Source organism: Lissotriton vulgaris, chromosome 2_1 (assembly GCF_964263255.1).
Source record: "Lissotriton vulgaris chromosome 2_1, aLisVul1.2, whole genome shotgun sequence".
Classification (NCBI taxonomy): Eukaryota; Metazoa; Chordata; class Amphibia; order Caudata; family Salamandridae; genus Lissotriton; species Lissotriton vulgaris.
In genome coordinates this window covers 1,682,130,972-1,682,157,115 of record NC_141687.1, presented here as the reverse complement: position 1 = coordinate 1,682,157,115, position 26,144 = coordinate 1,682,130,972, and the positions used below count along the sequence as shown (strand labels likewise).

The 26,144-nt window shown below is 43.6% G+C and overlaps 1 protein-coding gene across 1 annotated transcript in view; it reads left to right on the top strand.

The window, feature by feature from the left end:
- LOC147733087 (uromodulin-like) overlaps nucleotides 1-26,144 on the top strand; it is a 341,372-nt gene that overhangs the window by 237,667 nt on the left and 77,561 nt on the right. The window contains exon 8 of the mRNA XM_086958926.1: nucleotides 300-551. Within this exon, the coding sequence (XP_086815052.1) occupies nucleotides 300-551 (252 nt within the window). The remainder of the gene's footprint in view (nucleotides 1-299; nucleotides 552-26,144) is intronic.

Sequence of the window (26,144 nt, the reverse complement as noted above, 5' to 3'; positions counted from 1 at the left end):
TAATATTTTATATGACTATATTAAAAAATTATAATATACAACTATATTAAAAAACAGCGTTAAATACCTAAAAAACTGCATTCTTACCTTTGATATTTAAATCCACTATATTTAACTTCAAACTATTCAGACCACTGAACTGTTGATGGGTTTGGTGTAGAGTTCAATATGCTGGAACTCCTCAATTAGATATGCATAAAATGCTTTTCTGCTGGGTTGGTCCAGCTCAGTGGGTACTGCAGACTCCACTGTTTAGATACATGTATTAATTGACCTTTCACTCTTTCTTCTCCTAACAGTGAAGTTGTTATTGAGGTTGACAGTGTTGGACGGACCACAGTGGACATTGCTGTGTACAAGTATTCAGATTTCACAAGCCCACTAATGGGTTCGGACAGCGTCTCCACCAGCACACCCCTCTATGTACTGATTGAGGCAAAGGATTTAGACCCAGACCGGTTTATACTAATGATCAACTCTTTCTGGGCAAGTCCATTCTCATCCACAGACCCCACCGACCCTGTATACACCAACTACTTCATGAAGGAAGGGTAAGTGATTGCAAATAGTAACAAATGTGATATCACCTACATAACGCCATACCCACTCTGGCCCGGTGTTGGTACGACTCCCTAACACACCCATTACACATGGGCATCAGGAATGACTGCTAAGCTTTGACAAAAAAGAAAAAAAGAAAACTTCCACCTTTACTTTATTTATTGGTTCAAAGAACACATTGTTGCATCTTGTTTTCAAGCTTTCCACTTAGCACTGTGCATATGCCAAGACACAGCAAGATTCATAGAACAGCACTGTGTATATGTGTTAAATTGAGGTCTACAAGGAATATTTGTGGGGTGATAATATGTCTTGATATTGCCAATGTTCAGTTTTGGGCTCCCATTTATTATGTTCATTCATTTTGTAAGCTGTAGGCATTTTTCACAATTGAAATAAATGGGCAACAATTTATCAAAAAACAATGTTTTAATCATCATTTCAATCCTATCTGGAGCTCTTTAAGAAATATAACACTCCTACCTACTCATCCCTCATTTAGAATCTCTGTACAATGGCACTCACAAGCAAAGATCTTTACCTCATTATGTAAGGGGTGGAACGTTAACAGCTTTCTTTTAACCAGGTAAACTTTGTGAGGAATGTGCTTCTTATGCCTTAATTTCATTGAATAATATTCAATCAAAAATCCTTGCTAACATATTGGCTACTCACCTAGTTAAAACTTTGCGCCTTCTTGTCCATGAAGACCAAAATGGTCTTATGCTTAATAGAACCTCTAGGCATTGTCAACGACACCTATATGTGACCCTAGACCATGCAGACATTTTTACAGGGGGCAATATCCCCCTTTTGGTGGTCATAGACTGTGCTTCTGATACAGTGCGCTGCCTATTTATGATGCAGTTCTGTGATGGATGCAATTCCCCGTTTTCTACGGCTGATTGAAACTAGCAGATGGACATTTAGCCACCTGCACAGCAGAAACCAAGCAAACAGCGCAGCAGTTGAAGGTGGTGAAATGACTTTGAGCAAGCTAGGAAGGGGGGTAGGCTATGGGGGCCCCCCTCATAAAAAAAATCAACAATCAACTCATGGTAAATACGGGTATCATAAGTGAGTTGGTGTTTTCTATGTGGTGAAATGTCTGAATATCAGGTGGATGCCCGATGGTAGGGAGGACATGCAGATAGAATAACCCAATCTGTCTGAAAATATGAATTTTTAGTTACAACAGACCTGCGTAACAATTCCTCGTCTTATTGAAATTCTATAAATCTATAGAGAAGCATCTAAGCTTAGGATAAACTAGGGGAAATCCATCCTCAATGACACCAATAAGGGGAAACTTGCCAGTGAGATCCTTGTGAATTAGACTTCAAGTGAGGGACAGTTAATTCCATTATGTGGCTATGACAATAACATAACCCGAAAAAAGGTATTGGAACCATAACACCACTTCTTATCAAAGTCAAAAATTACCTTAAAGCCTGCGCATCATTGCCTCTTACCATGGCCTGTCATGCCACGCTTCCCAAAATGATCTCCCTTCCTCTTTTACTATATGTCTTGCAACATTACCTCTTCATATTTCCTCCTTCATTTTGAGACCTACAAGCCCATATTAACACCTTACATCTGGGTGAGTAAAACTTTATGTGTATCATTTGAAAAATAACACCATCAATGTACAATTCTTTGTATGTTTGGACCAACTTCAAAATGTATTATTGGACCTCCTGGATGGTTAAACTTAATGTTTGGCAAAATAGAGACAAAGGAGACCCTTCCAGTCAGCTGGAATTGGATTTGGTTAATGGGATTCCAAAATCCATATTTACCATCTCTAGGCTTCCCATCAGTTCCTGGCAGGCAGCGTTCAAGCACTTTAAAAGGTACAACACAATATCTGCAATTATTCCCCTTTGGCAGAGCACATGGCTACCACAGACAGTGGGAATCACGCGATTTTCACTGTGTAAATCTGCACCTGGTACTTTTTACATACTGTATGATGATGTAGTGTTGATTGATCGTAGATGTTAGCTTACTATAAATATAGGATTGGAAAATGTTGTAATCAGACTCTTTGACTTGGACTTCAAAATCGCCCTCCTGAATTTATAGACAATTTGGGTGTCTGCACCCTGGTTGTCACACACTACTTTGTTGTGAACAGGGTTAGACTAGCGTATACGGTAATCAGAGTAAACTGCTGACAAGCGCAACATTTACTCTCAAGTACACAATCTGAAATTATATTTAGGAGACCCAATTAGTAGCATCTAGAATACAAATAAGTCATTCAAATGCAACATTTTAGAAAAAAAGGAGAATAAAGCCAGTGAAACAATTCAAAGAAAAGACAAGCCCATCAATAGATTAAATCATAAAGAAAATTGTATTTATAAATCAAACAGCAGGGGGTTGAGATACAATAATATCTAAGTATACACAGACAATTCACTTTACAAGTTGTATTTTACATTCCATGATTTAGTTTGTCAATGTATAAGAGTCCACTCTTCAAATGATTGATGTTAAATAAATGTCCATCCATCATGAAGAATACAATCAATGTTGATGATGAGATCAAAAGATCTCATCATTAAAAGATCTTAAGTGCAGTGGGGTTAGTGTTGAGGTTTGCTTCTCAAGTGGTATCATTCTGTGAGACCATCTTCAGGTCAAGTAAGACTTAGGCATGGAGGTAAGAATGACCCCAACAAAGCCAATCAACATTTAAAGAATATGAATGTTACAAGAAAGAAAACATTGCCTGTCTAAACCATAAAAGTCAATAATGGAATATCTGAAACACAACTAAACACCACTGTTTATAAAGTGTTTTATTCATTCAGATGGGAAACAAATACCGATTCACCAAAAAAGCTACTGAAAACGTACTCAGAATTCCTGTGTGAGGGGTAAAAGCAACCACCAGTGTCATAAACCAATAGAGCCCTAGTGCAAATGAAAATTTCACAATTGATTCTATATGCTACTATCTGTGCATCCTAAATAAAATGTCATATTGTGTACTTGGGCCCAAAGGTTCCCCTTGTCTGCAGTTTACCTTTCCAGAGTTAAATACCCAAGCTCCCAATACGTTATTAGTTTGCTCTTTTTGCTTGACTCTAGGGAAATCAGGCATTGCCCGATGGGCTCGTCTGAGAAGTCAGTGTGTGGGCTGTTGTTTGGCAGTTTCTGGGAAGGTTTAATTGCCTGATGGCAAGCATGTTCTGTTGGTTTCCCTGATACTACCACAAAGATTGCCTTCAGCCAACACAAATGCATGTAGTCTTCCATTCCTTGCAAAACACACATACAGCGTGTCTTTACAAGTTCAAACTGTCCTGATTTGCAAATATGCGCCACTTTTGTAGCTATTTTGGTCGCTAATGAGGGCTACTTATATTTTGAAGCCCAAGCCTTTTTGTATCCCGGTCCTACCCTGATTGCGAAGAGAGGCATATTGCACCAGTGGTGGGATATACAAGTTCCATCCATTGCAGCATGGACCAGGGGTATAGGATCAATGTGCCAAACTTGAAGATCTATTATATAAGGCTTGCGGGGTGCACAAACAATATGTCAAAATATAGCATCCTTGACTCAATTCCATCGCTGTTCTGTGATGACACCAAGAATATGTAACCTGTTTGTTAACTTGTGACCCACCATTAAGTTAAAACGCTGTAATATATCTACTGTGGATACAATGCTGTGTGTAGGGCTTAATGCCCACTTGCATATTTTGTTTGTGTTCTTTGGCTGATAACCTTCAATCAATAAAAAGAATTTATTAGACATAAAAATATTTGTAGACATGTGTTATGAAGTTTGTAGATTTTCCCTATACTTTAATATTGGTAGATCTTTATCCCGAATGTTAAGTCTGCTCATGGAAGAGTATATGCATCAGTACAAAAAAAGTTTATTTAATGTACAATAATTTTATATATCTATTGTACATGTAGAACACAAAAAAATGCTCCAACACTATAAACCTATTTTTTAATAAAATCTGTGATTAATTTGAAAATATATTAATTAAATAAAAAAATACATTTTGAACTTTAAATTACAAACAAAATCGCCCAAAGTAAGAAATACAGTTTTTTAATAAAAGGTGAGATAAAAAATGAAATTGAAATATTTTACTTATATTTTAGTAAATTTGAGTGTCACAATAGTTCATAAATTCCAAATATTACATGTTTTATTTTAGGATTGATTTTAAAAAAGACATATTTAGTTATATTTTGAACTATTTTAAATAATTTTATTTAATTTACCATTAGAGTCAGTTCAGTTCTTAAACTTTATTCGATTATTCATAAAAACAATCATAAAAGCATACAGATTAAAAAAATGACACATAAGAGTTGTTACAGAATAAAAGAATTACGGTAAAAAAAATTGGTACAACTCAGGTAGGGGCAAGACCATGGACATAGCAGCAACTAGATTAGACTGGCACAGTATTAAAAAAAAAAACATTTTCTAGCAGATACCGATTTTAAAATGAAGGTTGCGGTGAAAAAACAAATATCTGGGGTGGCAAGTGCATAAAGAAATCTCATGGCATTGACAGTTGTGAACACAGAGTATTTCTTAAATAATGGTTTGAGGTAATAAATACGAAGATGCTTATACAGTGGGCATATTAGCATAAAGTGCAGCAGGCTTTGTTTGGTGGTTCCATCACACGGACAAGGAGTGGAAGTATAGATTTTCATCCTCGGGAATGCCACCAGGTTATGTTCAATGCCTAATCTCAGCCTAATCTCAGCCTTGTAAGTACGTACTGATGAGACTGTCTGGTGATAACTTTTATATACATAGGCATGCCATACCCTTCCTCCTTGTTGGAAAAATAGTAAACATGAGTTGAATAGTGGCTACATTGTTCTTTACGCCTGTTATATTTATGCCCCAGGAAAACTCTTTTAACCTCCTGCTTCGATAAATCAATGGCACATGAGGGGTCACCATGGACATCCAGGTCAAAAAATTCCTTAAAGGATGTTAAGACATAGTTTAACCACAGGATCTGGCGGGCGTTGTCCAGGCGTAAACAGTCTTGAATTATTCGCCTGGTAAAACCAGTTTCAGCTTTGGACCAAATAGACCTCCAAGCCATAAGGGGTCTCAATCCTGTTAGGTCGGTTAAATAATCCAGCCCTAACTCTTTGTGGATCAGTTCGGTAGATGCGGACGGTGGGAGGCAAAGGAGTCTTTTGAGAAATATATTTTCAGCAACTTGCAGGTCCCCTTGGATCCAGTGTCCCCAAACCCCTGAGCCATAAAGGGCAATTGAAGCACACCTGTGCCGATAAACATTCAACATGTCATGGATGCGACGACTGCCTAGTTTAGCAACAAAACGAAATACACCTGAGGAACCCTTGCCCATCTTAGCCTTGACATTGAGTAGTTCCAGGGCCCAAGACCCACTATTGCTAAAGGTTATACCCAGATAACAGAAATTGTTCACAACCTCGATTCGATTTTCCTTAAAATGGAATGATTTAAGTTGGTTCACCTTTTTCCCGCAAGCCATGATAAAAGTTTTAGAGTTATTGATTTTTAATTTCTTCCCCTGTATAAAATCATAAAAATGGTTCATGAGTTTCTGGAGACCTTTGGGAGTTCTTGAAAGTAAGACTGTGTCATCTGCATAAAGCGGTACCGGGATTGGCTGTCCCTCGACTTGGGGAGCATCAGCTTGGACATTCTTCAGGTCGGACTCCATGGAGTTTATAAAAAGGGAGAAGAGTAGCGGGCCAAGACACAACCCAGCCTAATGCCAGATTTAACCCTAATCTTCCTCGTGCATTCCCCCCCATATCCATAGTGAATCTGGGCAGATAGCTTGCTATAAAGTCTAGCCAGGAAGTGGATTATCGCAGCCGGTGCTCCCATTTCGAGTAGGGTTGACGACAACAGAGTATGGTCGACCAGATTGAAGGCACTAGAGAGGTCTGCAAAACAAAGGAATAAAGAACCGTGTTTAGCTTTGGTGTATTTTCCTATAAAAAGATCTAAATTAATACACTGCTCAATAATGCCGAGACCCTTCCTAAAATCGTATTGGGAGACCGCAAGGATATTATTGACTTCAACCCATTCCTCCAGACGTAGCAATAGAACTCTGCTCATGATTTTTAACAAGGAATCCAGGAGGGAGACCGGGCAGTAGTTCTTGGCCTCTACTCTATCTCCCTTCTTATAAATTGGCAGGATTATAGATTCACTCCAGGTAGAGGGAGTAGTATCATTGACGGAGGCATTAAACACCTGTGTCAGTAGGGGGCTCCGGAGGGCAATGTCAGTTTTATATAGGTCGACCGGTACGCCCTCCGGTCCTGGAGCCTTCCTCCCTTTGCTGTTTTGGATGGCTTTATCTACTTCTTGGAGTGTAATCCCCAGGGGTTGAATAAATCTGGTAGTATTAGCACAAAGACTATCCCGAACCAAACATGCTGGGTCAAAAATACCTGTAAAGTATTGGACCCAGCTATCTTCACTAACCTGGGCAGTTAAAACTGGGAATTCCTCCTTTTGGAGGAAAGGGCTGTTGACAGTACTCCAGAATAACTTACTGTCCTGCAGTTCTGCCGCCTTTGTCAAGTCCGCCCAGGCTTGTTCCCTGAGTTCCTGTTTCCTACGGTTCAACTGAAGTTTATAAGTAGCCCTGAGAAGTGTTACAGCATCCCTATCTCTAGGGTGGTTGGACAGTGCCCTCTTAAGATCTTGTAACGAGGACGTACAGGCTCTGTCAAACCAACCTAGAGTGGCCCGCTTGGTTATACCCTTAGAGGTGGTGAGGGACTTTTTAATTATATCGCCAAGTTTCTCGAAATCGTCTATAATGCATCTTGGGGCGGCATCAACTTCAAGACAATGGAGTAACACTTCGGAGCCTGCTCCCACAATTTTCCGCAATAGTTTATCGGAGTTGTCCCCACATCATTTGATCCAAATGGCATTTTGCCTGCAGGGGGTTTTCTCATCAACAATCCTACCATTAAAACGGGTCATAGAACCCCAGATGAGAATTGACATAGTAATGGCATTGTGATCACTAGTTCCAAAATCCACGATGATAGGGACTGTACAGAAAGGGCCAATATATGCCGATATCAACAGATGGTCAATGACGGAGGCTGAGTTCCTCCCAATGAACGTCGGGGCAAAATTACCCTCTTTATCCATAGCAGGTTGGTAGATGACCAGGTCAAAATTTAACAGGAGGGTGTTAAGGAAGTCACCATAAGAAGTGTGGGTAAAATGAGCCTGATTCTCCCCATTATCCCAGTCAAACCCACATACATTAGTATATGAATAGGGACAGGTTCTAATATTAAAATCCCCCCCAGATGATATCTCATGGTTTATGGATGTCTCTACAGATTTTATTTACAGCTGACTCGAGGTCATCTACAACAAGGGTACTCGTAGGGTCGAACATGTTTTTGTAGTGATTGATTAACAAAGTATCCCGACCCCCTCTATGTTCCAACCTAAGTGTTTGTGAGTGTGAACCTACGGTGGAATGGGATCTCATGCGTACAGGGAAGTGCGCAGACAGTAAAATTACCAGCCCACCTTTTGCACTACCCATGGAAGATTCTTGCGCTAAGCAATTGTATGACACAAAGCCGTCAAAATGGATATCTGTCATGGACCAGGTCTCCTGTAAGCAGAGGATGTCAAACCCGGAGATGGATTCCTTCCAGCCTAGGGATGACATCCTCTGCCGCCACCCGGAAATATTCCAGATCACGATTTAAAAACCATTATAGTCTTGAGGGGTTTCTTTTAAGTCCCTATGGTCATTATTTTCTTTTGAAGGGTATTGCAGTATGGTCCGGGATGCCCGCCACCCCTTCCACCACCAATCCCAATGGTAGAAGACAGACACAGTTTGAACTTTTGGAAGGCAGGGGGGCCTCACGACCCCCCCGGCCGTATTTATTAAAATATGAAACAAAATTTTAAACTTTAAATTAAAAACATTTCATGTATCATGTACAACTTTCATTACATTTGATGAAGACAGGTATCCCGGCTAACCTTAACAAATCTCTAATACAAAGATTTTCCTAACTGCGTCTAATATCATGATATAATGCATTGCATACGAATTTTGTACATCCTATCGTTAGGGGCCAACGGCAAGGTCTTAACCGGTGTCAGATCCCTATCACCAAATTTCCGCCCTCACGTGTGAGTGGCGCATGCGCAGAGGAGTTTACCCATGTAGCCAACTGTAACTACCCTTGTCATGGGGGCCCCCTTTCACTCGGCACCATCTTAAGGTCATCCGAGTTCCCGTGCGGGGTATCCGTAAGAAGGACAGCGTGGAAACCCCCCTTTCCCCGCACTCTCTTCTGCCGGAGCGGATATCCGGCCCCCGGGAAATTCGTGGGAGGGGCATATAGCCGTCTCCCCCTGGGAGGGGCCTATGGCCGTCTCCCCCTGGGCAATCCCATCTGTAATGGGTGCTGCCCCCCATGGGAGGGGCCAATGGCCGCCTCCCCCGGACGCTCCCATCCATAATGGGTGGCGCCCCCCTAGGGACCTTGAAATCACTGCTCACCGATCATGACCTTAGCGCCCGACCGAAGACTAAATAAATACGACAGTTTGTTACCTACTAGGGGGAAAAAGCCTATGCTTAATCTTAAATTACATCTAGGTATATCCAATGAACTATAAACATTGCTATAAAGGAAAAAAGGTCCTATAGCAGAGAACGTTTTTTATTGCATACATTCCATTACATTTCTACAAAGGAAAAAAGGCCTATAGGCAAGTATTCAATTGCATGCATACTCTTGGCATCGATTTAAGATGAGAGCAACGATTCCAACAAGACGTTTATTCATTACAATCAAATTGCGACTTAGAACTTTGTTTACTCCCAAACTTCTGCAACAGGGGCTGGTGGGTGGGTCAAAAAACTGCAGCTTGTTCCCTTGAGGACTCACGAGCGATGAGTGGGGCAGCCTTCAGAGCGCAGGAACAAGAGGACACTTGCCTGGATTCCCGCGCCTTTTATCTTGCAGCGGGAAGGCGGGGCAGCGTCCCCATCCCACCCAGAGGTGCACGGACTTCCGGGCGGGTGTTAGGACAACCCTTTTAGGTGGCGGGGGCGTCCTCCAACCGCGCCGCTATGGGCATACCGGCCGGGACACGCCCCCCGCCCGCAAAGGTTTCCCGGGGGATCGGGGCCCCCAGCCATACGTTCGGGGTGACCGAGTGGTGTCCCCTTTCCATATGGTCCGGGATGCCCGCCACCCCTTCCACCACCAATCCCAATGGTAGGAGACAGACACAGTTTGAACATTTTCGGAAGGCAGGGGGGCCTCACGACCCCCCCGGCCGTATTTATTAAAATATGAAACAAAATGTAAAACTTTAAATTAAAAACGTTTCATGTATCATGTACAAAATTCAACTTTCATTACATTTGATGAAGACAGGTATCCAGGCTAACCATAACAAATCTCTAATACAAAGATTTTCCTAACCGAGTCTAACATCATGACATAATGCATTGCATACGAATTTTGTACATCCTATCGTTAGGGGCCATCGGCAAGGTCTCAACCGGTGTCAGATCCCTATCACCAAATTTCCGCCCTCACGTGTGAGTGGCGCATCCGCAGAGGACTTTACCCTCGTAGCCAATTGTAACTTCCCTTGTCATGGGGGCCCCCTTTCACTCTGCGCCATCTTAAGGTCGTTCGAGTTCCCTTGCGGGGTATCGGTAAGAAGGACAGCGTGGACTCCTCCCTTTCCCCGCACTCTCTTCCGCCGGAGCGGATATCCGGCCCCCGGGAATTTTGTGGAAGGGGCATATAGCCGTCTCCCCCTGGGAGGGGCCTATGGCCGTCTCCCCCTGGGCGATCCCATCTGTAATGGGTGCTGCCCCCCATGTGAGGGGCCAGGTGCCGCCTCCCCCCCGGGCGCTCCCATCCATAATGGGTGGCGCCCCCCCTAGGGACATTGAAATCACTGCTCACCGATCATGACCTTACCGCCACAGGCCAGATAGTTGACCAACTATCTAGCCCCCCCACACCTCCTACAGGGCTTGTATCCTCAATCTCACTAGCCAAGCTATCATGTCTCCTATCAATAAGTCATTCCCCACCCTGGACAGGTGTACCCCATCATCTGAATAACAGTGATCCCCCCAGATGCACCCATGAGGTATGCTTTGAAGATGAGCAGAGCGAAACAATTTCTCCATTTTATTGTTGACCCTCTTTACCGAATGGTTCAACGCTGTTGTGGACAATTCACCCCTCCATAGCTTCCTCGGAATCATGTGTGACCAAGCTATTGTACACCCCGGAATCGTCTTTGCTAACCAACTAACTTCAGAAAGTATGTGCTCGATTAAAGCTCGTCGGCCCAACCTTACCAAGTCATTGCCCCCAATGTGCACTATGACTACAGATGGCGGTGACCTGTGCCGCCCTAACAATTCTTCCACAAAACTTTGCAGTCGGTCAATACACAGGCCGCCCTTCCCATGAAAGGACACCCTGAAACCATATTCCTCAGATGTGTGGATCGCATCACCTGTCTTGAATATGTCCGCGGCACGCCTCACGTATGAGTGGCCCATGACCCAGACCACTCGTCTTCCATTCCTTGTTCCTGAAGTGGTGGTTAGCTGATACTGGGCTGGTCCCAATTTCCGCCCTGCGTCGCAGGCTCGTGAAACTGTAATCCAAACAAAAGACAACAAGCGTGAGTGCACTTCTTCAGTAACTTACAACATGTGCAGCCGCACGTACTGTTTGAAACAATTCGAAGACTAGCAGCCTAATTGTTTAACATTGTCTACCTGCCGACCCCCAGCGGTTGCTTCTGTATCCTGAATGAATGAGTCCCAAAATCACTCGGGTTCAAGCCCGCAGCTGCAATCGTGATTGCCAGCACCCTCTGTAACTGAAACTTTGTTAACGGGGTGCCGTCAGCATGTCGCAGCAAGGCCCCCCCCCCACGTCATCAACCTTTGTTTTAGGTATGCCTTAACATGCCTCACTGGACAACAGGGACTACCTGGAGCGCGCTGCAACACATTGCTATTCCCCTGGGCCTCCTGGTCTGTCTTTGACCTGGCTATCGTGATCAGCAGGGAATCCCCCCTCACTTGCGTGTGGTCCCTGTGCAGACCCCCTTTGGTATCCCTTTTGTTGGCAGCCACTAGTTTGCTTACCCGCAGGGCCCCATAGAAGGCCAACGCAAATGCTGCCCGGAATAGGACGACCTCACTAGGTGAGGAGCATGTCTCCTTCAGTTTAGCCAACAAGGAGGTCAATCTGTCAAATCCTATCGGGTGCCTGGTATCCTTTTTGCGACCCTCTTGGCGCCGCCAGCCGCGCAGCGCCTTTCTGACTATAAAGGAGTCCGTCGGGTCCCTGATCCCTAGGAGCTGAGCCATAAACGATATGGTGGCCTTATATCGACTGGCGGTTGCCACCGACCGGCCCTCCTCATGAAGTGCCACTAAAAATTGGGTAAAGGACCCCTCCTGACCCCATCTATGCTCCCATGCAGGGCCCAAAAAGGCGCAGTACGAGTGGAATGCCCCTTCATAAGCTTTCCTTGTCCTGGGCGCTAAACTGGCTGCCATGAGGTTTTGTAGTCTGGGGCACCGATTTGCCATAATGCTTCGGGAAAAGGCGCTGCCACTAGCTCCGCTGAGGGTAAACAATCCCTGAAAGCCTGCATTTTGAAACGAGAGAGCGCATCAGCTGCCCTTTTTGTTTTGCCCTGAATTGTACATTTAGTCTCAAGCATTTCAACACAATTTCTTTCAACAATCGCAATATCCACTTGCAGCGTGCTACCTGCTGGTTAATGCACTCAACCACAGTCATGTTATCGGACCAAAATACCACCGAGCGGTTTCGGAACTCTTCTGGCCAGGCTGACAGCGCTACCCAGATGGGGAATAGCTCTAGAAAACCAATGTTGCTTGTCAAACCGCTTGTTTCCCACCATGCTGGCCATTTCTGGGCCGACCCACGGTTACCAAGGATCGCGCCAAACACCACACTGCCCGCAGAGTCGGTCCATAAACCTAATTCCGCTGACGAGGCCGGGGCTTTGCTCCAGACTACTCGGCCGTTGAAATCCGCCAAGAATGCCAGCCAAATGAGCATGTCCTGGCGAACCACTGCCGACAGTCTCGTGCGATGGTGCCCTTCCTTAAGGCCAACCAAGGCCTGGGCAATGGATCGTGAGAAAGGGCGAGCCATCGGCATAACCCTCAATGCAAAGTTAAGCTGACCCACTGTTTGCTGTAGTTGGTGCAGTGTCACTTTGTTGTTCCGGAAACATTGCAACAAGGAGGCCCTGAATTTGGCGATCTTCTCCTCTAGCAAGCGGAAGCAACCCTCCACGGAGTCTAGTTCGATACCCAGAAACTCCAGGGAGGTTGTTGGACCCACCGTCTTACCTGGCGCCAACGGTACCCCGAAACCCTGCATGAGCATGCAGAAATCCTGCAATGCCCGTGCACAGTCCCGAGAGCCCGCTGGGCCGAGAAACAGGAAATCATCGAGATAATGCATCACATGTTGGTGCCCTTAGGCCTTCGAGAATACCCATTACAAAAATGAGCTAAACATTTCAAAATAGGCACATGAAATTTAACAACCCATCGGCATGCACATATCCATGTAGTACTTCCCCTGAAATGCAAAACCCAACAAGTGTTGATCCTGGGTATGCACCGGAAGCAACCTAAATGCGGATTCAATATCTGATTTTGCTAACAATGTACCGGGGCCTAGGCGATTCAACATTACCACTGCGTCATCGAATGATGCATACCTCACACTGAAAATGTCTGCATCAATCGCCTCATTAACGGAAGCCCCCCCTTGGTGCAGATAAATAATGAATGAGCCTGAATTCTCCCGGCTCCTTCTTGGGAACTACCCCTAATGGGGAACACACAAAATTGGCCATTGGTGGTTCACCGAACGGTCCTGCAACCCGCCCCAAGCGAACCTCTTTTGCGATTTTAGTGGCGGCCACTGCCGGGTTGTGCTTAACAGACAGTTGGTTTTTGCATGAGGGGGCCCCCCAAAAATTACCCGTTGGGATCCTGAAGCCATACGAGAAGCCATCTCGCAGAATCCTAGCGGACACATGATCAGGGTATTTGTTCAGCCAGGGAGTCAAAGCCAGAATATCCACGGGCTATTGCTTGGACCTCCGAGGCACCGTGTCAATCCTGCTTGGTACCCCCTTTTCCTCCAGTATTATTGCCTCTGGATTGGCAGCTCGTTTCGGGGTGGGAGGTGTTACCACAACCTGCGCAGGCATGCCTGAACCTGCATTTTCCCTGCGGCCTGCTACACGTTCCTTTGTTAAAACCCCAACATACTCCTCGCTTATTCCCATTCCCGCCCGATCTAGACGGAGTATCTCCCCCGTAGGTTGGTCGAAAGGGCTGTGGATGTTTCTGCTGAAAGGCCCTGGAGCCATTTGCACTCGACCCTGATCCACCCGCCGCGCCCGGCAGGAACTGCGCATGCCAAGATACAGTATCCTAACAATCCCAAGTCAGTGTTTCATTAAACTATTTTGCTTTTCTAAATGCCACATCATACCCTTTCCATTCTTCTCCTCCATATATCTCATGGAAGCCCGTGATCCTGCTCTGGTAGCAAGCAAGGTCTCCCAACAGTTCTGGTGTTCGCTCACCCACAATCGCTGCAAAAACAGAGAAAGCCCTGATCCAGTTCATCATGGACTCTTCCACCCTGAATTCAGCCATCTTTGCTCTCCATACACTGGGGTGCCATAAATCCTTCTGAGTTTTGGCATATTCTAGCTCACGATTGTCTGTCAACAATGAAAACATATTGATATATTTGTTTCCCCACACCATCTCTTTCGTTGCCATAGGAACATGTTGCGCCAAGCATTCCCGCCTTGAGGGTACAGCGCCCTCCCCCATTCTTCGGAGCGATCTCTTACCGGCTTCTGATGTACCTCCGGTCGTGTCAGTCGATTTATTCCAATTTTTAACCGCGGCCGGGCTCGCTACCTGTGGAGAAACAGAAGGCACGTTCGCTGCCCCAGCGCCCCTTGTCTGCCTGAGCTGCTCGATAATCTGCCTAGCTTCTTCGGCTGGGTCTTCCACAGCCGCGGATCCCCCCGCTCCCTTCTTCAACCAAGGTAACACAGCCGCCAACTGAATCGCTAGTTCGGGAGGCATTTGGTCGTTATCCAGCGGTTTGATAACCACAGGGATTGGCAATCCCCCATCCGGTGTGGGTACCGGCCTGGACGCTTATGCTACTGGGACCAGCGGGACCTCCATCGGGACTGGGGCCTCGCTAGGACCCGCTTTCCCCTTCTTCTTTTTCCCCTTATCCCCCCCTGGGGTAATGTTTGGCAAAGCAGGCCCCACGATCCTCTTAGGTCGCCCTAAGGGCCCTGCTTGGGCCTCCACTTGTTTCCGGAGGGCCGCTAAGCCGCGACCCAGCTGGTCTACTTTACCGAACTTCTTGTCCATCGCCGACACTTGGTTCACCAGTGTGCGCAGCATTCTTTCCATCTCGGAGCTCTTTCCACTCTTCTTACCAGGCATATCTGCATTCTGTTTTATCTTCTGCTGTTCTCCAGTAGTGACTCGGACTCCAGCTACGCCTTGACGACTGAAACAGAAAAAACAACGATCTCGGAGCTCTTTCCACTCTTCTTACCAGGCATATCTTCATTCTGTTTTATCTTCTGCCTGTCCTCCAGTAGTGACTCGGACTCCAGCTACGCCTTGACGACTGAAACTGAAAAAACAACGATTACACGCTAAAAAAATTGCAGCTTGTTCCCTTGAGGGCTCACAAGCGACGAGTGGTGCAGCCTTCAGAGCGCAGGAATAAGAGGACGCTTGCCTGGATTCCCGCATCTTTTATCTTGCAGCGGGAAGGTGGGGCAGAGTCCCCATCCCGCCCAGAGGTGCACGGACTTCCGGGCGGGTGTTAGGACAACGCTTTTAGGCGGCGGGGGCGTGCTCCAACCACGCCGCTATGGGCATACCGTCCGGGACACGCCCCCCGCTCGCAAAGGTTTCCCGGGGGATCGGGGCACCCAGCCATACGTTCGGGGTGACCGAGTGGTCTCCCCTTTCCATAATTGTAGCACCAGGAGTTTGCCATGTGTTGTGCTGGATTTACTCCACGTCTAAGCTGGAGTTATTTACTAGTGTTTTGAATCCCTTCTTTGCTGTAGTAACTTTAGTGGTGCAATTTGTGAATAGCAATGGGCTTACTCTTTGGTGGGTGCATGTCCCTTCCCAACCCTGCATAAAATCCTCTTTACTTCTCCCTATACCTCTCTCATTTAGTAGTAAGTATGTCCCGTTTTGCAGTCACTCCACCTGTTCCAATCCCACATTTGCTGCTTAGTAGTAAACTTAGACATGTGAACATCTCCCCTACAAAAGATAAGAGAGGTGGAGGTGGAGATTTACGGTCTTAGGTTTGTGAATAGTATTTTGTGGATCTTTAGTAGTACTACTGTAGTAGTACTAAACATACTACAAAATGCAGTTTGTGAATAGGCCTCATGTTGTCCCAGCAATAACATACAATAACATACAATCAATAAAAAGAGTTTATTTGACATAAAAAAATGTTAACCCTGTATTATGAAGTTTTTAAAATGTTCCCTATACTTTAATATCAGGAGATTTGTATCCCGAATGTTAAGTCTCCTTATAGTAGAGTACATGCTGAGTAAAAAAGAAATTTATTAAACTGAAACAAATAGTAAACATATTTTATGTTACTTATTAATGTGTTTTAATTATATTTATCCATTGCACATGTAGAACACAAAAAATGCTCCAACACTATAAACCTATTTTTGAATTTGATCTGTGATTAATTTAAAAATATATTAATTAAATAAAAAAATAAAGTGTGAACATTAAATTACAAACAACATCCCCCCGAATTAAGAAATACAGTTTTTTAATAAAAGGTGAGATAAAACATGAATTTCAAGTATTTTACTTACATTTTAATAAATATCAGTTTCACAATAGTTTATAAATTCCAAATAATTCATCTTTTATTTTTAGATGGTTTTTAAAAAGACATCACTTAGTTATATTTTGAACTATTTTAAATAATTTTATTTAATATACCATTATAGTCTTTAGGGATTTCTTTTAAGTCCCTATGTCCAGTATTTTTTGTTGGAGGGTATTGCAGTAATTGCAAAACCAGGGGTTTGCCATGTGTTGTGCTGGATTTACTCCACGTCTTAGCTGGAGTTATTTACTAGTGTTTTGAGTCCCTTCTTTGCTATAGTAACTTTAGTGGTGCAATTTGTGAATAACAATGGCCTTACTCTCATTTTGTAGTAAGTATATCCCTTTTTGCAGCCCCTGGTCCAATCCCACATTTGCTGCTTAGTAGTAAACTGAGACATGTGAGGATCTCCCCCTACAAATGATAAGAGAGGTGGAGGTGGAGATTTACTCTCTAAGGTTTTCGAATAGTATTTTGTGGCACTTTAGTATTACTAATGCAGTAGTACTAAACATACTACAAAATGCAGTTTATGAATCGGCCTCATGCTGTCCCAGCAATATGTAGCCATATGGTCATCCCAGATAATATTGTGTTTCTTGGAAATAGTGCAAACCAAATCACCTCTGCAGCTCTTACCAGCATCATTTCTGTATACGTTTTGAACTTTTAAATCCACTAAACGTGTTCCCAGTACAATTCATAATGCCGTTTAATTATTTGAGCGCTTATGTCAGCATTTTGAGTCTTATAATTGCCTGCAGCAGCAGACAATAATGGCTAAACCCATGCACAGATTCTAGCGCCGAGACGCCTACGGGCAATTGTTCGCGCTGTACAAATTACAAAAATAAATAAATAAATAAATAAACATGGTAAGACTACTTGGCAAAGTCTCCACCCTTACCTTCCCCTTTGCCTCCAACAAAAGATAACAGACAAACTGCAACTCATAGGAGCAGTGACGTTCTGCACAGCCAGTTTGCTTCCTGTTAATTTGTTGAGTACCATTCATAAAACACTGTATACTTCCTACCCTTCTTTTTGTACACTGGGTTCAAACAAAGCTATACCATCAACCTAGAAACACACATCAGATATTTCGAAAAGCTACAGTTTTGATGGTAGAAGTGATGCTTACAGCCTCTCTGAGATCCATGACTTAGTTGGAGTGATAGTGTTCAGATTTGCTGGCCGAAAAGAATCCCTGCCAACTTATAAAATGGAAAAACAAATCTATAAAGGAAGACGTATGTCATTGTGATAGCATAAAATAGAAAGTTATGTCAGCTCTACTCATGACTACAAATAGCTCTAAAAGGTTTGTTGAGCATGTTCATTATAATAGGCTAGCCAGAACTCCAATATTATAAGACAAGTGTTGATTTATATAAGTATATCAGTGCAATACATAATTTAAAAATTGTCAGCGCCAAAAAACATATTGTGGACACATTATGCATTTGTGGGCCCTAGCGCAATTGTGTTATAATTTACACTTGGAAAATCAAATTTAAGGTCTCTTCTTACTGCTATTCGTATAATTATACTGGCCAAAAATAGTAGCAGGAAAAGCATTCATTCTGCCAGTAGGGTTGAGTGAAGTCCATTAATTTTGCACTTCCACAATTTCTTGTTCAAATACGGCTATGAGAAATGTTCCAGGTAATTGCATTTTTGTGACATTTCTCCTACTAGCAGTTGACTTTCACATTCTACTTTCAGCAGCTCTGGTTCAATGAACAGCACACTCTAGCTTAGTCACCATACACGATGGGATGCATGAAATTGACCCAATGAGATATAGATATATGAACCAAAAAGTACAGCATGTTCCATGCATCTCCAAGTAGTCCATGAATTCATACTATGCAATGCAATGGTAGAGGAAGGCCAGATTCATGATTTATTTGTTAATGAAGATCGATCTGTGTGAATTAGTAACATGTATGCATAGTTGTAACATGGGAAGGCTATAAATTCACAAATTTTGTGTCAGATTCAGAATAAAAAACTAACAATAAATTAGTGATGGGCAGGTTCATGCATTCTTTTCTTGCTTTCCACCATTCTTAACCCGTTGAGTGCTTCGAACGTCCAACGGTCGTCGCGTGCGCTACCTCGCTAGTGCTGCGCACGACCGTTGGACGTCCGAATCCCGTTAGCGCAATCGAACGTCCGCACTGGAGCGGAATGTTTGCACGCGCTTAATGGGTTAAAGTTACTTTGGGCCTGATCTAGAGTTTGGTGGGTGTGTTCCTCTGTCAAAAATGTGATGGATACCTTATGTGCCTAATTATAAGTGCATTATGTCCTATGCCACTGTAACAAGGCAGTCAGGACATCCATCATGTTTGTGATGGAGTAAACGTCCACCAAACTCTAAACCAAGGCCTCTGTCCCTTAACAAACACATAATGCAGGCCACAACAGTATTTTGTGTGTCCTGTTAAAAATCCATGGCCTCTCCCTATTAGTTATTATTTACATATCATTAGCCTTCCATTGTCTTTGAAGGGCAGCTGGAGATGGCAAATTTACTTAACAAAGGTCTTGCTCAATAATAAGGTGCCTTTTCAACTAATTTTACCGTAATATTTCTAGCCAATTATTGATAAGCATTTGTTATTAAAACTAGAACTTTTTATTATAGATAATATTTCCATATCTTAGCTTTTAAAACAGTTGTATTCCAAAATATGTTTTGACAAGTCATACCTAGACTAGTATTACATTAGAAACACCCTTACAAAAATAGCTTTGTTTTGTCAATTATATGTAAGACTAAGGTCATGATTATGAGAACAGCAGTCCCAAGATCGCCGTACTCATGGTGGCAGCTCAAACGCCCGATTAGGAGGTTGGTGGTCAGACCACCACAGCATAGCGCAAGACCACTGGACTGCAACATCTTTGGATCATGACGGGCGGCTGTGGAAAATGAAGTGATCATTGGCGGTGGTGTCCCGCCACCAAAAGGTTAGCAGGAAGTCAGGAAAGGGCCCAATACAGGTCCCCATGGTGAATTTTCCCATGAGGGGTTGTTCATGGGGGCACATGTTGTGCGCCCCTCTGTTTGCACTGTTGTGCATGTACTGCATGCCATGCACAACATGGTGCATAGTGCACTGACATGCAAGAGGTGGTGCCACAGCAGTGGCATGTGATGCTGGCTCTCTCTGAGGCACACCGGGCGGTTGCCATGGCGCCGCTGCTGTGAAAACACCAGCTCAGTGGTTAACTCGTAATGCGGTGGTTGAGATGCCCCAAGCTCTACAGTGTACTCCCGACCGCAGCAATGGCGGTCTGGCTGTCACATTGCCAAACTCGAAATCACGCCATAAGTCTTTTATAATTTTGCTGAATTAAAAAAGTTTTCAAAGGTTGAGAAATGTTGTAATCTTTATAAATCCTTGCTTCAGAAGGATATTCTTGCAAGAAACTGAGACTTCTTCCACTAAATAACAGATTTTTGTGATCACTTTCATTATAAAAGCTCTTGAAGACTTTTTTACTCACAATTTTATCTTTGCAGCCTTTATACTGGTTACTAATCTTCTAACATCTTGAAGATTTTGTAATGCTAATGATGTTCCAAATAAAAATTATGTATTTTGAACATAATTCAGCAATTGAATTGAATTGAATTGAATTGGCTCTTATATAGCACATGGCTACCCGAGAGCATCCCAGCGTATTAGAGGAGGATACGATTTCTGCTTCATAGTAGACTGCTTTGTGCTAGTTTGTGTGCAACTTTATAGGAGTTAATAGAGACCCTATAGTTACGTTTGTTGTCTGTTTAGAAGTCTTTCCTCCATTCTCTTTCCAGTCTTTTGCACCCCTCAGGTGTAAACCATGGCGTCCTATTTGATCCAGTTTTTTGTATTTTAGACCTCCCTGGAGTACTACCTCTAAAGAATTCTCGATCTATAGGTGAAAGTTGCCACTAGCTGTTGTGGGATCAGGGTGATGTGGGGGTATGGTATAATGCAGTTCCTTTTTCCATTCCTCCGTGCTTAGTTTGGGCCAATGACGGGCTTGGGTGCGGTAAGTTAGTACCAGCGAATGGGAAGAACCTGGTTGCCATATAAAAGGGACAAAAAATGGTCCGACCAGGGGATAGGAGCAGGCTCTTTTAGAAGAATCTCACACGCTGCCAAATCGTAAGCAAGATCGTTAGCAATTACATCCTGGGAGTTATCAAAATTCAAGTTGAAGTCCCCCAGGAGATTGAAATTAGAAGCGGTGCTGGCCAGATTTACCACTGGTTCGCGCAGTGAGTTGCAAAATTGTCCTACAGCTCCCGGAGGGCGATATAGAACGATCCCCACAAACGTAGTTGAAGGAGTAAATGCAATGGAGAACTGAATATTTTCACAGTCTGAGAGGGGCCTGCCCAAGATGTGACACCCTAGATGGTCTTTGTAAATGATAGCAACCCCTCTTTTTTGCCTGTCCTATCTGCTCTCTGGATCTGATAACCTGGGTGGAGTGACTGTACAACATCCGGGCCTGAGCTAGGTCCTAACCACCTTAAGCACATCAAGTGGAGTGTCCTGCAACATCAGGGAGATTTCGGTTGCGTGGCAATAGTAGTTAGTCCCCCTATTTAGACTGTTCCTTGCGAATTACAAATGTTGATCATCATGTTTCAATTCATATCACCTAAAAATAGAAAATGAGTGAACTAATGTCTTCACTGTATGTTTCTGTACCCAAGGTTGCAGGCTCCACTTCCAGCACACCCACAAAGCAGTTCAACCTATTTGATGTTGATAAAATGAGAATGAAAACATGTGAGCAGGAATAGGAATTTGTCTTCCTTCATTAGCTTTGAGATTTTTTAACAAATGAGCATGCTCACTCCAAATACACCTCTTATATTATGTGATGTTTATGAAAGGGGATTTAGACATCTCTGTGACATTACAGATAAACCCGTTCATTAAATCCGTCATCAATCATTGGCAACACAAAAATTTACCAAGCATTATTATCTCTACCATTGTGATAATTTTATAACAAAGTATTCTGCAACAAAAATATTTTACACATCCTCATGCAAAATCACTCAAACTCTGATCTTTGTTGCAACCTTAATCCCAATTTTATTCCTAACAGTGCCTCTGTCACTTTTTATATTTACATTACTATCTATGTTGCCCTGAACAAATGTAACTCTTATGATAACTCTAAATCTTCCCATAAGTCTAACACTTTCCATCACTCTTCAAATTACCTCAATTGGAACCCCAAACCTCACTCTAACATGTACCCTAGTGTGATTCAAGAACAAACACTTTCCAATGCCCTTAGTGGGACAAAAATAATTCATTGATGCCAATGATAATTATAATATTTGTTGCAATGACTTACCTAATCTTTTCTGTAAAATTGCTTTACTTTTTAGGGTATTCTCTGTTCTTCATTTCTTTTCGTAATATAATCTCAGTTTTTACTACACTGCTGTTTGCAAATAATTCAACATAAGTCTCTGAAATTTGATGTGTCTCTCCCAACTCATGCTAAAAATCTATATCAGGCTTTCATATAAATGCTTCACATGCCAATGAAACAGGTTTTGAGCATGTACAGGCTGAACAATGTTACATTTAAATATGAAGTACGTTAATACTTTATTGTTTGATTTCTTAAAACTATTACAATGTAAACACGTTCAGTTCATTCATGAAAAAAAACTCAATAAAAATTACAAAACTGTGTTTTTCTTTCAATTCGCTAAAACAATGTAAGCAGTTAAAATTCAGCTAAAAGTCAGATTCAGTTTGGTAATTATTAACAGCCGAGGTTCTGTTATGGGACCTGTAGACAAAATGCCGCCCTGCTGAAGTAAGAGAGATTCAGCAGCTCTGGTATCTTGCAACAGTTTTAACGCTCTACTGACAAATTTGGTTAACCCAATGTTCAGCTTCGTGTTGTCTGGGTTTAAGGCAGCTATTATCGCTTGGCAGCATGATCAAACTTCTAACCTGATCTATTCTTCTCTCAATAGAGACCGTCTGTCTGTAAGGATTGCGGGACATACACAGACTATGGGGCCCATTACGATGTCGGGCGGATTGCCCGCCAGGCTGGCGGTAGCCACCGCCAGCCTTTCGGGGACAATCCGCCTGATATCCACACTTGTTTTCCCCCCGCCATATTAGTATGGCGGGGGGACCTCGGCGGACGGTAAGACTGTCCACCGCTTTTCCTCTTGGTCGCCTTGTGGTTATGATTATGTAAGTAGGTGTGATGGTAAGAATACTAAACCTGTATGCCACTCACCATGATTTGACAGTGGTGTTCAGGGGGATGGATCCATGTCAGATTTTGATGCTATAACAACTAAGAAGAAAAATAGTGCCATTTTATTTTTCAAATTTGTTTTTATTGGTTTTACAGAACAGTGAGCCAAACTTCGTCAGGCAGTCAAAGGACATATAATCACGATTTACAGTATGACATTTTGACAATCGTCATAGGCTACAATACGACAACAGTGGGATGCATCTATAAGTGTCTCTGGATGGCAACAAATAGTGAACCAGTATCCAAAATCTCAAACGATATGCCAATATGGTACTTTCTAAGCCTTCTTGTTTACAGCATAAGTTTAGCGAGACGGTTAGCAATTCGGTAAGCTATCAGAATACAATGAAGTGACAAACATTTGAACAAAACACAATTACCCAACCTCCCTCCACCCTCGCAAGCTCGGCCTTCAATATCCCACAACATCATTCTTATATCAAACATATCCACAGGTGTGGGATTCCCTGTTCTAAGTCTGTTGTAGGTGAACTGCACAGTGCTGTTAATTTACCCTGCCTAGCATATAGACAATAAGGGGTGCCCAGGCGTCCTGCAACTTCGGATCAGACCCACATATGTTAAGCTCAATATATCCTAAAGGGACAAAATATCTATTGCAGCGTAGTCTTCTATCATTGCGTACCAGCTCAGCGAGATTGGTGTTCTCCGTAGACCTCTACACTCCTCCCTTTTCAGTTTCGCCTCCTCCACTTTACCCCATCGTGTGGTTATGGCTCTCTTTGCTAAAATGAGCGCAAGGTTAGCAAATCGTGAGGTAGAGCTGCCCTTCTTGTCGAGGAGACCCAGACCTAATATACAGTATTCCAATGTGTCGTTCTGACGCAGAGCCACCGCCATCAATATTTTGCACACCGTCTCTCAGTAATGTCCCAGTCTAGGGCAAGCCCAAACCATGTGTATCAACCCCGCACTAAGCATATGGCAGCCCCTGGGAACATACCGCTCAATCTATGTGCGTTTAAGTATGCCCTGTGTAGTAACAACAATTGGATACATTTAAATTTGGGATTACGAGAGACCTTTTCGGGGAACCCCAATATAGTATCCTGTTCCTTGTCAAAGAAGAAATAAGCAAAGGATCCCTCCCTGGCTTTAATGGCGAAACCACCAGCGCTTGTAATGTAGTAGCGGGGAGCCCGCCTCCCTCCAAGGATCATGATAAAGTCATTGCAAATGAGGAGTTATTAAATCAGCATACAATGCGTAAAATTCAGCAGGCAGGCCATCATTCCCCGGAGTCTTATTATGCGGTAAAGCCTTAATCGCCTGTCCTATTTCCGCCCTCATTGTTGGTCGTAGAAGGTCATCACGTTGGTGTTGTGTAAGTTGGGGTACACATATACCATGAAAGAATGTGTCAGTGTCAGTAAGTACGGGCATTGGACCGTAAAGATGTTCATAATAGTCCCTAAATGTGGTATTAATGTCTAATTGCGTGGTTACCACCACAGCAGCGTTGTTCCGAATTTCTAATATGGGTGTGGGCAAGGGTGCGTTGCCGACCAGCCGTGCCAGTAGTGGCCCTGACCTGTCAGACTGTCTATGTTGTTTTTGCGTACATAACAGGTAATCCACAACACGCTCTTCACGGAGCTCCGCGTATTGGATGTTAGCTTCTCACAATTGTGTCAATTGTTCATTCGTCCCTGCAGCCTCCCCCTCCAGTACAGCTAATCTATCCTCCACCTCTGTAAGTCGCCCAATAAGGTTGAGTCGTGCTCCTGTCTTAGCACTTATTGCCACTCACCTGATGACCCGTTTTGAAGGCATCCCATTATATTTGTCGGGAGCTAGCAGTCCCCGTATTCTCCAAGAAATAATGGACGATAGCTTTGGAAAGGGCAGTGCGAAAGACCTGATCTTCTAACATCTCAGGGTGTAGTTTCCAAGTCGTTATCGGTGTTGGAACCTTGTCCCACTGTAGAGTTAACTCCACTGGGCTATGATCCGACAGGGTTGTCCCCATATGGAGCACTGAAGTAATGGACCCCAACAGGGTGACAGGGCATAGGAATCGGTCAATCCGAGTGTGTAGTCTGTGTGGTGGCGAATAAAAGGAGTATTTTCTATGCACGTTGTGCTTCACCTGCCATGCGTCATGTAGTTCCCAGCCCTCTGCCCAGCTCCTAAGTGCCTCCGCTTGCTTTTTGGTTTCAGTGGCATGTAACGGGGATGGGACCTGTCTAAGTCAATATTTAACACAGTGTCGAAATCGCCCCCATCACCCAGGGATACGCAGCCCACTCTATCAGGGCAGCACCTAGTGTAGTCAGGTATTTATCCTGGTCAGTGTTTGGTGCATATGTACAGCCCATGACCACATGTGTCCCATCTAATAAGGCATGAAGCAGTACATATCTACCATTGACGTCTATCTTCTGCTCCAGGAGCTTGAAACGGACAGTAGTCCGCATCCACATCGCCGTCCTCCTGGAAAAAGCTGAATATGTTGTAGCGAATAGTTGTCCTCTTGATTTTCTCTGCAATTTAGCTGCCTCACCAACATTAAGATGAGTTTCTTGTAAATAAGCAATAGCAACCTTCCTCCTAGTAAGTTGTGCCAGAACCCGGTGTCTTTTATGAATGGAGCCTAATCCCCTCACTTTCCATGTGCAGTAGGTGTATGTATTAGGTAATATCATCGTGGTGCATAAAACATAGTTGCATTGTGACCTGTGGAGACCGAAACCATTTAGATAGAAGCTGCTGAAGAGCCGAGAACCCCCCCACACAATAACTCCCCAATACTAGGTTCCCCAGTATAACAACAGAGGACCAAACAAAGAACAATAGTCCAACATGCATTACAAACAAGAAATGCGTCATCGCAGTCGCTCAGGGGTAGAGGCCAGATCTGCGCCAGTTCGTGAAACCAACATAATATGCATTCTAGTAATTCTTGGTTACATGAACACATTTCCCTATAAAGCAGATGTACCCTGGACACATAAATCAGTCATCAGTAGCAATATACACAATGCATAGTCCTTGTATACATTATCACTCCCGGGCATTCCGGATCACAATATCAAAAGTCTCTTGCAACCTGGGCCGTAATAAAGGGAAATAGAGTAATGCTAGCCTCAGATTCAGAGCGCACCGTGTCAGAATCAGATGAGTGTTCCGATGATGCCGCAGCCTGGGCATCATGAGCTGCCAAGGCCGCCGCTGTGAGGAGTGCGTCTCTCTAGCTGGTTG